Below are 12922 nucleotides of genomic sequence, written 5' to 3'. Positions count from 1 at the left end.
TGTGCAATTCCACATGCAGACACTAGGAGGCAGTGTCCTCGGGCATGTTGGTGTAATCAAGAGAACAGCCGAAGAAGAAGCAGCTTGATGTGTAGAATCTGTACATTCATGTCGGAATATCAGCAGCAGTGAGAGAGCGGCTTTTCTTGCAGCTTGAGTTGTTGTATCTAATACAAATTAAGCATCTCTAGTTGATTAGTAAAGTTAAATAAGGCGATCTGGCGCTGGAATGCATTTGTGAAATCATGCGGAGCTCGTGGCCGCTGTTTTCAGTAGCGGTGGCTCAGCAAGCGATTGTTGTTGCGGAGACTTCATTCACGAAATATACCCTAATGTGTCCCTGTTCTTGATATACAATTACTGATTAACATATTTGGTTTTAATGAGAAAATAAATAAACTATATTCAGCGGATCTATGTATTTATTTACTACCATAAAGAATCGCTGGACTGCAAAATAGTGTGTTATAGCAGACGTAAGGAACTATCATCCAATTTCTGGACACACACACACTCCTATCGCAGATTTTTTATTTATTTATTGACCTGAGGGAAGGGTTCTGGCAGACCAATCACAGCGCTTGCGGTCCGCGTAGAATTGACGCGTTGTTACATTTTTGGAGAGGTGCGCGTCAGGCTACGGCGTATCCAACGCGTCTATGCGTAGGGTACGCCGTACCCTCTGCGTGCACTCGACGCAGAAGTATAAATTGGCCTTAACGTTGTCATGTCAACAAATGCACGTGCGATGCATCCCCTGATGTAGAATGACAGTTTACGACAGTAGTAGAGGACAATACTGTTTCCCAACTGTAGGGGGACCCCGAGAGCAAAACCTACCTAGTGCAGCTTTAATTAAAACATTTCGAACATAAAAAAAAAAACATTGGAGAATGCGGGCATCGATCCCGCTACCTCTCGCATGCTAAGCGAGCGCTCTACCATCTGAGCTAATTCCCCTTCCGGTGTCATCCGTCAGCTTTTACAGCACTTGGCATAAGTGTGACAATCCTATATGCTTGTCTAAAACGAAAATTAGTAATTTATTCATTATAGCCAAGATACGAAGTTATTTTAACTACGAATTAACATATTTTCACCATACAACATACTTCATTTACCACATATCCAGACTCGAAACATACTTGCAAAGCGAGATCACATAATGCACGGAAAAGGGGTCCAAAGTGTTTAAAAACAAGTTGAGGTTGTCGTGAGATTTGAGGTTAAATATTCACGACGAAATAAGTTAACAAACTTGTCGAATAAAGCTATAAGCACCGAGTTAGCGAATAAATTCACAAGGTCTGCAAAGTACGCAACCAAAAACAAAGGAAGCTATACAAATACAACTTTATAGTATAGCGTAAGATAAAATGACGACCGAGTCGACTGACTCTCTTCCTCATCACACTAAATCAGCACTTCGAGCTTTTCTTCAGCCGTACTGTAAATGAGAGGGTCTTCCACTGCAGTGATGAGACGCGACAGACATCTGCAGTGATACCGAGTCAGGATCGGGACACCTGCACTAGAACGCGCGTCAGTCCACCGGAGCAATAACAACTCTATCCCATCGCAACATAAAACGCGTCCAGTCATGATGATGGTGAGTTCAGATTGCATGTGTGTGGATTTTACTTCTGTAACCTTGATAATGCGCAGTGCATTGCGGTTGGGGATATTCAAAGATGCTGTGAGGGGAGTTGAAGAAGATGATAATGATACGATTCAGCTGTGGCGTATGTGTTTGGGCTGGTGTCAGTGCTGCAGTAGTAGAAGTAGTGTGTGTGTGTATATGTGGTTTGGATCATGTTACTTAAATGACAAACCCAAACAACATCAGATATTGACTACACTGTTTGAACATGCAGATTTGTCATCTTAAAGATTTGAAAACCAAACTAATTTGTGCACAATATGAGATGTTCTCTCTCTTTTTCTGCTTTTTTTTGGGGAAAAGATCTTGTGCCTGGAAACCATTACCTGCACACTGTTGTTCCTTTTACCTATTGTGACCACGTACCCAGCCGACATGGAGAAAGGACGGAGGAGAGTGGTTCATGTAATGGGTAAGAACTTTGCCTTCTGTGCCACTTTGGAGTCCCAGATCACAATGCATGTAGGCCTAATGCAAATCTGAACAAGGTTATGAGACCTACTGACACCCGCCTACCTTGTTAACCATGCAACCAACAAATAAATATACCATTATTCTTTAAGCAGAGCACTTCAGGTTTGACCACTCCACCTACAGGAGTCATCTTCTTTGTATAATCTCACTTCTCAAGTTCAATAGCGGACCTCCAGTATAAAAAGAAAAAATCCTACAAACCCAGTTGTAGTGGCTACAAGGCTCAAGTTGGGAAAAACAATATGCAACATCTGATACTCTTTGCATATTTAGCGATGATGCTAATGCAAGTAAACATACTGCATAATCAGATTCAGCTCCACTAGGTCTCTTTTCCTCATTTGGTATTCATTTTTATATAAGCAAGGAAAAACGGTCTTTAATTGCCAATAGCTGTTGCGCTAGCTGTCCTCTCACAGCATGTCCCCATCATTTACTTGGCAGCTGCAAATTACTTTAAAAAAGTCTGTGGTTACAGTGACATTGCTTTCTGTTTAGACCCCTTTTCTTCAGATGAAATACTGGTTCTATTAGCTGTCTCTGGCTGAATTAATGATTGGACATGTTTGGCAACCCTGCTTTCAAAAGAAAAGGTGTTTTGGTAACAAACAATTCAGTTTGCCAGGTATCCAGCTGACAATTATTGAGCAGATGTCAAGGCTGATTACAGCCCTTGGAAAAATGTCCGGAACATCTTTTGGATAGCTATCAGAAAAGGTGTTTCAGAAAAAGTCTTTAAAACTTGGTGGCTTGGAGGAGCACTTGTCACTTTCAAATCCAACTATGCTTCCAGAGCCTTCGAACAACCTTCAGAGAAAAGCAAGGGGTTCTGTGGGAAATAAAAGAAAAGGTTAAAGTGCCCCTATTATGGTTTTTCGAATATTCCCTTTCATGCAGTGTGTAATACTGTAACCGTCTAACTCCCGTTATTACTGAAATACTTCTGCTAATCAGCTGTGGGCCACTGTTACCTAAAACTGTGTCTATTATTGCACATTGTCTGTCGTTCTTACTACTTTGAGTAAAGAAAAAGGATGGAGCAAGATTCGTTTTACAAATGTTTATGTTACATCATTCATTCACGTTAGTGCTCGGCTAACGTATGCGCCGTTATTGATACAGTTCTCGCATATGCACTGCAATAAATTAGAAATATACACATCAGTTTGTTGATGGACGTACACTTGTTAATGCTGATGGTGAGGAATTACAGTTGAAACATTTCATAATGTTCCTCCAAATGAGTAGCGTATCACTGAGAAACCTGCTCAAGTCGCCCAATCAACGTCATGGGCTACGTGTCGATTTTCATTTATACTTCTGCGTCCTTGTCCGCGTCGACGTGCAGTTACACATGCAGAGGGAGCATGTATACCCCTGAGGGAGGGGTTCTGGCTGACCAATCACAGCGTTTGTGGCCCAAGTAGAAGTGACGCGTTGATACATTTTTGGAGAGGTGCACGTCAGGGTACGTCGTAGGCTATGTGTGCAACACTCAATGCAGCGTACACTCGACGCAGAAGTATAAATTGGGCTTTAGTTGAGTCAGATGTTCCTGTAGCTCAACAGGTAATGCCAAGGTGGGCTGCATCTGCATTACAACTGGCACTCTTAAAATATAATAATGCACAATGCAGATTTTAGGCTGATTGTCAGTTCTCAATCGAAAGGGACACACCACAAAAATACTGACTGATGTAAATATTTGAGATTAAAATGACCCTATTTGCACATGATTTGCATAAAAAAAAAAAACACATACTTTTTGACCGTCCCTATTTTAACAATCCGGTTCATTTTCACCCAAACCTTAGCATTCGATTAAAGGTGCACTATGTAAAAAATTTTCAGTAAAATATCAAAAAACCACTAGGCCAGTGTTATATATTTTGTTCAGTTGATACTTACAATATCCCAAATGTTTCCAAATATTTGTAAATCGTGAGAAAATTGCTATTTTAACCAATGAACCGGGACGTGTGAGGGAGTCTGTGTTCCCTGATTGGTAGGGCTGGGTATTGACACAAATTTCACTATTCGATTAGATTTCAATTCACAAGCTTTCGATTCGATTCGATTCATTTCAATATCGATTATTTTCGATATATCAGGTATAATGCATGGCCAATTTTCCCAAGGAAAACAAATCTCTGAACTAATGTTGTAAACTATGGGAGTCAGTTGGTGGTACTACATTAGCCTACTAATATTGAAGGTAAAAATTAACTGATTTGTATACAAACACTTAAATTACACTAAATGATTTTTGTTTTTTATAATAAAGTTATAACATTAACTTTACAATTAAATAATCATATTTCTACTCCAATTAGTTTTTTTTAAATATAAACATTTGGCTGTCATAAAAACTTGCCAGATTTATTTATAGGCTACATGCATTAAATAATGAAGAACATTAAAAATGACAATCAATAGCTTATGTAATGTGGTGCATATAATTAGCAAAATGCTCCTCTCTAGAGGTAATTTTTCTAGCTGACTAAAGCTGACTATCGAGTTTATTGACACTGGATATGGTTTTTCTGAGGTAAATGACGTTAAATGCCATTGTTTACTAGCCATTTTACTTACGTCTTTCTGCGGTTAAAACACTTGAGCTATTCTATGTGACATGATACGGATTTCAGTAAGTTGTCCTGTATCTTTTAATACACTTTCAGATGCTTATTCATGTTTACTTCGCGCTGTAACTGGTATTAAGGCGGAAGAGAAGATCCGTTCATGTGCGCTCCGTGCTGCCGGTTCTCTTGAGCTGAGCTGCAGCAGAGCGACCTCGCGCCGATGCGGCAGAGCGGTATTTATGCTTTTGAATTGTGTAAAAAATAGATGTAATCTGAAATCTGAGACTTTGTTTGATGTCTATCGTAATAAATCACAAATATTATTGAGATTTATTGGATGGGAGGTGCGCTACAATGTTTATTTCATTCATTAACTGAAAACAGGATGACTAATCGATTCTTGGGATTTAAGAATCGATATTGTTTTATAAAAGTGAGAATCGATTAAAATCGAGAAATAAATATTTTTTACCCAGCCCTACTGATTGGTGTTGCCCTCGGTTTCCGGTTTTATTTTGCAGAAACGCTTTACTCTCACTGCAGTGTGCAACAAATGTCATAGCAGCCGCCGAGTGAACGCACAGAATAACGTCATAACATAATTTTCAACACACTCAGATGTATCTAATATGATAAACAGAGCTGCGTTACCTCATACTCATGACCGGAAAAGTGTAAGTGGCGCCGGTGACTGTGGCATAATAAAAGTCCCGTTGCTCGGGAGGCGTGTGTTCCGCTCTTCTTATTAACAATCGCTCCAGTGGTTCCTCAGCTCCACAACACTCGGTCCTGCTCTGCTTCATACTACAGTAACATTAATAATCACATCCATGAACATGATTTCTGCCCGAGTCCTATCCCGATTCTTTTCCACCGGCTGTGAGGTGAAGACCACATGTCCCAAGCTCAAACGTGGCGTCATCAAACTACGTTTTGAATAGGCGACCTCTAGAGGACGGAAAAGTTACATAGTGCAGCTTTAAGTCTGGAAACCTTTCATAAAAATGTTTATATATATATATATATATAGAGAGAGAGAGAGAGAGAGAGATATAATTGCAGAACCTTGAATCTAGTTCAGTTTGAATGTGGCCCTCTTGGTTTCTGAAGTTGCTACTAGGAACTCGAAAATCATGGGTTTGATTCCCAGAAACACACTGATACCTTGCATTGCAGTGCAGTGTGACTCCTTTTCTTCTCTCTCTTTTTCCTTAGAGGATGATACTGGGGCAGTGATAGTCCAGACTGCTCCAGGTAACGTGATCACCCATCGTGGTGGGACTATCACCCTTCCCTGCCGTTTCCACCATGAACCAGAGAACGTCGACCCTCACCGCATTCGCATCAAATGGACGAAGGTTTCTGACGCTTTCCAGTTTGAAGACGTGTTTGTTGCACTGGGGCGTCAACAGAAGGTATTTGGGTCCTACCGTGGCCGAGCGTCTCTGGAGAGGGCAGGGCCAGGAGACGCCTCAGTTATAATTCACAACATCACCTTGCAAGACTATGGCCGCTATGAGTGCGAGGTCACCAATGACATGGAGGACGACACAGGATTTGTCAATCTAGACCTTGAAGGTCAGGGAGTTGGCCAGGTGTTTTAATTGTAGCTATTAAGATTGAATAAAGTGTGAATTTCTTTGAACTTCTTTTCAAAGGTGTGGTGTTCCCATACTATCCTCCATCCGGACGCTACAAGCTGAACTACCACCAGGCTGAGGATGTGTGCCGACAGCAAGATGCTATTCTGGCCTCCCATGCACAACTACACAAGTCTTGGCTTGAGGGCTTGGACTGGTGTAATGCAGGCTGGTTAGAGGACGGCTCGGTCCAATACCCCATCTCCCATCCTCGAGAGCAATGTGGCCGTAAGGACAGCCCTCCCGGTGTCCGCAACTACGGCTACAGGCACAAAGATGACGAACGCTATGATGCTTTTTGCTTTACCTCAAACCTCAACGGTGAGTGTTTGCCTGGTGAGGGATTGCTTCTCAGCAATTTCTTCCGGCTTAATGCTTAATTTCTGTTGAGAAGGTCCTCCTGCTTCTCCTTTCACTGCCTTCTGTTTGATAAATGTCCAACAAATGGTGCCAGTGCCACAAATGACGAGTCTTAACTGAGCAATGCATCAGTTCCTGGAAAATTGGCCAAATTGAATCAAATTTCAGGGAAAACTATGATTTAGTACCACTTCTGGGGTATAGAGTCACTTTGTGACCATGTGGGAATAATAGCGTTTGCAAGTTGAATTGATTTTGTCTTCAGGAAGAAAACTGTATTTTTGGCCCAGGTTTAGACCATTTGTTACCAAGTGCTGCTATCCAGTGGGTACACAGGACTTGCCGGGTTCTTCAAACCCACTTGCAGTCAAGTCTTCGAGAGCCAAAAGGCTTTTCTTTCCCCAAGTGGGCTATTAGAGAGGACAGTTTGTCCTGAAATCTTTATAGCTAGGGCAATTTTCAATAATACCCCTACACTGACCAGCTGCTGGAAATTTACCGAATGGTCCAGTGGGAAATATGAGACGATGTGCTGCCCTTACAGTCAGCAGTCACATAAACAAACAGAAAATCAATGAAAGACTCCTGAAAAACAGGTGGCAGTCTGAAATCTTTCTTTCTTTCTTTGTCCTCTTTCCTCCTTTTCTTACCCAGCCTGGCCTAAACAAAAAGTGCACTTTTATATCATCATGATAAAGACAGTCATTTCCGTCATTTATGGTGAGCTCTTCAATAACTTCTCACAGCTTCTCTCATTGTGTTTCTGTTGTAGGACGTGTGTACTTTCTCAAACGTTTTAAGAAGGTAAACTACCTTGATGCGGTAAAGGCATGTCAACGTGATGACGCAGTTATAGCCAAAGTCGGACAACTGTATGCCGCTTGGAAGATCCAGCTCTTGGACCGCTGTGAGGCAGGATGGGTGGAAGATGGTAGCATCCGTTACCCCATCGTCAATCCTCGGGCCCGCTGTGGGGGCCCAGACCCTGGTGTCCGAAACCTAGGTTTCCCTGATAAGAAGTTCCGCCTCTACGGCGTCTACTGCTTCCGCAAGAACACTGACGTCCAGTCAACACAGGCTCCGCAAGAAACCACATCCAAACCAGATAACAGCACCAGAAGTATCTGAAAGTGCAAAATACTAGTTACTAGCGGCTTCCATGTTTGACAGACAAGGCTTTTTTTGCACACCTGCTAGGCTACTAGGCTAGCGCTTAACTCGGGGCATATTTGAGCTTGTATCATTTTACTCACTTGAAATGAGGTGTCAATCATCTCTAAATTGTGAAAGTTAGCAACTTTTTCCCTCAGAGACATCACTAGGGAGGAATATGGCACAATGCATTAGCCTAAATGTTTCACAGTATACCCTGCATGCAGAGAAAACAGAACTTAGCCTTGAGGTTTTCAATTAGTTTTATTTTTGCTGTTTCCCAGGGAAGACCAAAGCAACTTTAATTAGCGCCAAGAAAGCAGGAGAGCTAATTTAGCCTTATAATGAGTGTAGCACATTAGCAATAGTATGGATGCTGGTTTCCGCCACTGAATAAAAAATAAAGTTATAAAGTCAGAATTGCGAGATAAACTTTTTCGCAATTGTAAGTTTATATCTCACAATTCTGACATTATTACTCACAATTGTGAGTTTATATCACTCAATTCTGACAACTTTATATCACTCAAATCTGACAACTTTATATCACTCAATTCTGACATAACTCGCAATTGTGTTTATATTTCGCAATTCTGACTTTATAACTCGCAATCACAACTTTATATCACTCAATTCTGACCTTGTAACTCACAATTGTGAGTTTATATCACTCAATTCTGACAACTTTATATCACTCAATTCTGACATAACTTTATACACTCAATTTCTGACATAACTCTCGCAATTGTTTATATTTCGTAATTCTGACTTTATAACTCGCAATCACAACTTTATATCACTCAATTCTGACTTTATAACTCACAATTGTGAGTTTATATCACTAAATTCTGACATTATAACTTTATATCACTCGATATTGACTTTATTTCTCGCAATTGCACTTTTATATTCCACAATTCTGACTTTATTACTCGCAATCATGACTTGATATCACTCAATTCTGACTTTATAACTTGCAGTTGCGAGTTTATATTGTGCAATTCTGACTTTATAACTCACAATTGTGAGTTTATATCACTAAATTCTGACATAACTTTATATCACTCAATTGTGACATAACTCACAATTTTGTTTAGATTTCACAATTCTGACTTTATTTCTCGCAATTGCACATTTATATACAACAATTCTAACTTTATAATGCGCAATCGCAAGTTTATATTTAGCAATTCTGACTTTATAACACAATTGTGAGTTAATATCACTAAATTCTGACATAACTTTATATCACTCGATATTGACATAACTCACAATTTTGTTTATATTTCACAATTCTGACTTTATTTCTCACAATTGCACTTTTATATTCCACAATTCTGACTTTATAACTCGCAATCACGACTTTATATCACTAAATTCTGGCTTTATAACTCACAATTGTGAGTTTACATCACTACATTCTGACATTATAACTTTATACACAATTTCTGACATAACTCGCAATTGTTTATATTTCGCAATTCTGACTTTATAACTCGCAATCACAACTTAATATCACTCAATGCTGACTTTATAACTCACAATTGTGAGTTTATATCACTAAATTCTGAAATTATAACCTTATATCACTCGATATTGACTTTATTTCTCGCAATTGCACTTTTATATCCCACAATTGTGACTTTATAACTCGCAATCACGACTTTATATCCCACAATTCTGACTTTATAATGCGCAATCACGACTTTATATCCCACAATTCTGACTTTATAATGCGCAATCGCAAGTTTATATTTAGCAATTCTGACTTTATAACACAATTGTGAGTTAATATCACTAAATTCTGACATTATAACTTTATATCACTCAATTCTGACTTTATTTCTCGCAATTGCACATTTATATCCCACAATTCTGACTTAATAACTCGCAATCACAACTTAATATCACTAAATTCTGACTTTATAACTCACAATTGTGAGTTTATATCACTAAATTCTGACATTATAACCTTATATCACTCGATATTGACTTTATTTCTCGCAATTGCACTTTTATATCCCTTAATTGTGACTTTATAACTCGCAATCACGACTTTATATCCCACAATTGCACTCAATTCTGAATTCTAACTGCAATTGTGAGTTCATGTCTTGTAATTCTGATATTATAACTCGCGATTGCAATTGAGAGAAAAAAAAAGAGGTTAAAAAAAAAAGTAATTATCTTTTACATTGTTTTATTCTGTGGTGGAAACAACCTTCCACACAATAGCGCTCACTGACCTGAGGATGAGAAAGTGATAAAGGACAGAACTCGCATCAGATGCTAGCATGAACTGGCTAGCTTGGCTGGGCTTAGCTTGCTTATTAAAATGAACTTTCACAGTTGTTGCCACCTAAGCAAGTAGCAAAACTGATTAGCTTTGCCAATTACTATGCACATAACACTCATTTTTGAGAAATTTTGAATGACCTTGCAAGCAATAATAGAATTAAGCATGACATTTTTAGACGTTTATTACACTGAAATATTGTGAACAACAGACTTACATAAGCTGCTTTACTACCTCTTAGTGGTTGACACTTGCACTGTTCGTTCAGTATTGCACAATATTGTCTATGATGCATTTTAGATTAAAGTTATTTACCTGTTTGCGTTGCCTCTCAATTCTCTAAATACTGTGGATACTGTGCTTGTGAACACAAAAGCTTGACCTCTGACACGAAAAGGGAAGAAAAACCTGATGTCGCTGGTAACCATGACGATGGCTGAATATGGCTCTAGCAAATTGCACATTGCTATTTTGGTTTGTCTTGGGCACAAGCACCCGGCGATGCCACGCTTTGTGTCTGCAGTCTGCAAAAACACTTGAGAAAATGTTTGTTGCTTTGCCAAAATAACACAAGTGACCCTTACATTTCCATAGTAACAGCTATAATGAGGCCTCATGAATAAAAAATAAAAAGAAAGTCACTTAACTGTTGAAATTAGGCTGTGTTTACTCTGATGGCTTTCATTATATGCTTAGCATTTCTGGTTGCAGCATTTGGCATCCTGTAGTGTGTTTGAATGCATGAGTTTAAACATTTTAAACAATCCGGAAACGCTTCTCACACTGTAAACAAACAAAAAAATCATGATTTATCACAACATTTTTCTTTTGTCAAATCAACTTACTGTAGATATTTTATGTGGTTCAAATAACGTAATATTTGTAGTTTCTGTTGATTAAACCTCCAAAATCTCCATTGTATTAACAATTTTTTTAATTTCAATGGAATTTTACTTACTTTTTTTAAGTTAGACAAACTATTTTTTTTACAGTGCACCAATACATAAGGAGCTTTACTATTTCTTAAAAACACACAAAAAAAATTTGTACATTTATTTCTAAAAAGATGATGGAAAATTGTAATTTTATGTTGTGCTAGTCTTCTAACAGGAACATGTATAAAAAGACAATGTAAAGTATGTCTATAAAAATGGTTGCACTACTGTCATTGGTTCCTTTTAATCTTCCCTCAACATGAACAAGTCAACATTTATTGACCCTTAACAACTGAGCACGTCCTCTTGGGAAAACAGAACTGAATCAGAGTCTCATTTCTTACCTGCTGAAAGGGGAAAAAAAGCTAAGTGAAAATTGAACATCATGTCTGGCTGAAGTGTTTGTAACACTGATTGGCTCATTTCGGTGGGTAATGAGTCAGTGCATACAAAGGCTCTGCTTTGTTGAATAGCCTCCAGCAGTGAACAGTGAGTGTTTGCTGTTTGTTTAGACCCTTTAAGCTTTGAACACGAATCCTGCTGATTTGTTCCGATCGGAAGCGGCCGCAGGTACAGATCAAGAGCAAGCATGCTGCTTTCCCTCGCTGGTTTGTTGAGAGAACTCAGACTGAAGTGGAAAAGAAGGGGCAGAGGGTTAATGCAACTGTTTATTCACAGTGTGCTCTTGAATATGATCTTTATATGATTTTTAAAAAATGGGAAGGTCTGTACAAAACATGGTGTAAATGTAATATTTTGTTCCAGCTAATACAGCAAACTACCAACGGTAACAGAAGAAGAGAATTATGTGACCATTTCCGTTCACGTTTTTGGAATGCAAAAATCGCAGCTATACCAGAAACAGTTTTGAACTTAAAGGATTAGATCACTTCAAAATTAAAATGTCCTGATATTTTACCCACCCCCATCTCATCCAAGATGTTAATTTCTTTCTTTCTTCAGTTTTTTTGAGGAAAACATTCCAGGATTTTTCTCCACATAATGGTTTGCGATTGCAACCAACGGGTTGAAGGTCCAAATCAATGCAGTTTCAAAAGGCTTTGAAAGGCTTCATTGGCTCTGCACGATCCCAGACGAGGGACAGGGTCTTATCTAGTAAAACCATCTGTCATTTTCGAACAAAAAAGAAACATTTATATAGATTTTAACCTCAAATGCGCGACTTCAGTGTTGTTCTTTCTCACGGCGTATGACGTCATCACGTCGGAAAGGTCACGCTTGCTATAGGTGAAAGTACTGACCCAGTGCCGAAAAACTTTAAAATTGTACCTTTAATTTTGTAAAGGGCGTTTGATTTAGTCTTTGCACGTTCATTTTAACACTGGGTCGGTACTTCCACGTGCGTGACTTTTCCGATGTGATGGCGTCATGCAAAAGCAGAATACAGAAGTCGCGCATTTGAGGTTAAAAAGTAAATAAATGTTTATTTTATTTAGAAAATGACCGATGGTTTCACTAGATAAGACTTTCAACCCGTTGGTTGCCATTGAAATACATTATGTGGAGAAAAATCCTGGAATGTTTTCCTCCAAAAAACTACATTTCTTTTCGACTGAAGAAAGAAAGACATCTTGGATAAGATGGAGGTGAGTAAATTATCAGTACATTTTCATTTTGAAGTGAACTAATCCTTTTAAGGTTATTACAATAACTCTGAAGTAATGAATTTAGCTAGATGTGATAACAAAATGCAATTTTATTTATTATTTTTAAGGTTATAGTTGGTTTCCCAGCCTTATGAACGACACTAGGACAAAGTCCTTGAACAACTTTTATATCAACCAAACAGATTTTAGGTTTGT

General features: G+C 38.8%; 1 protein-coding gene across 1 annotated transcript; it reads left to right on the top strand.

The window, feature by feature from the left end:
- Positions 1-1356: 1356 nt before the first annotated feature.
- hapln4 (hyaluronan and proteoglycan link protein 4) lies at positions 1357-10484 on the top strand. The gene is made up of 5 exons (XM_079808007.1): positions 1357-1609; positions 1964-2072; positions 5932-6294; positions 6375-6677; positions 7489-10484. Exons 1-5 carry the CDS (start codon positions 1601-1603, stop codon positions 7842-7844), a joined length of 1140 nt encoding a protein of 379 aa, XP_079664133.1. The 5' UTR covers positions 1357-1600; the 3' UTR covers positions 7845-10484.
- The last annotated feature ends 2438 nt before the right edge of the window (positions 10485-12922 follow it).

The sequence above is a fragment of the Gobio gobio genome, assembly GCF_949357685.1.
Source record: "Gobio gobio genome assembly, chromosome: 24".
Lineage (NCBI taxonomy): Eukaryota > Metazoa > Chordata > Actinopteri > Cypriniformes > Gobionidae > Gobio > Gobio gobio.
Note: the sequence above shows the minus strand (reverse complement) of the source record. Positions and strands in the feature narration are given on the sequence as shown.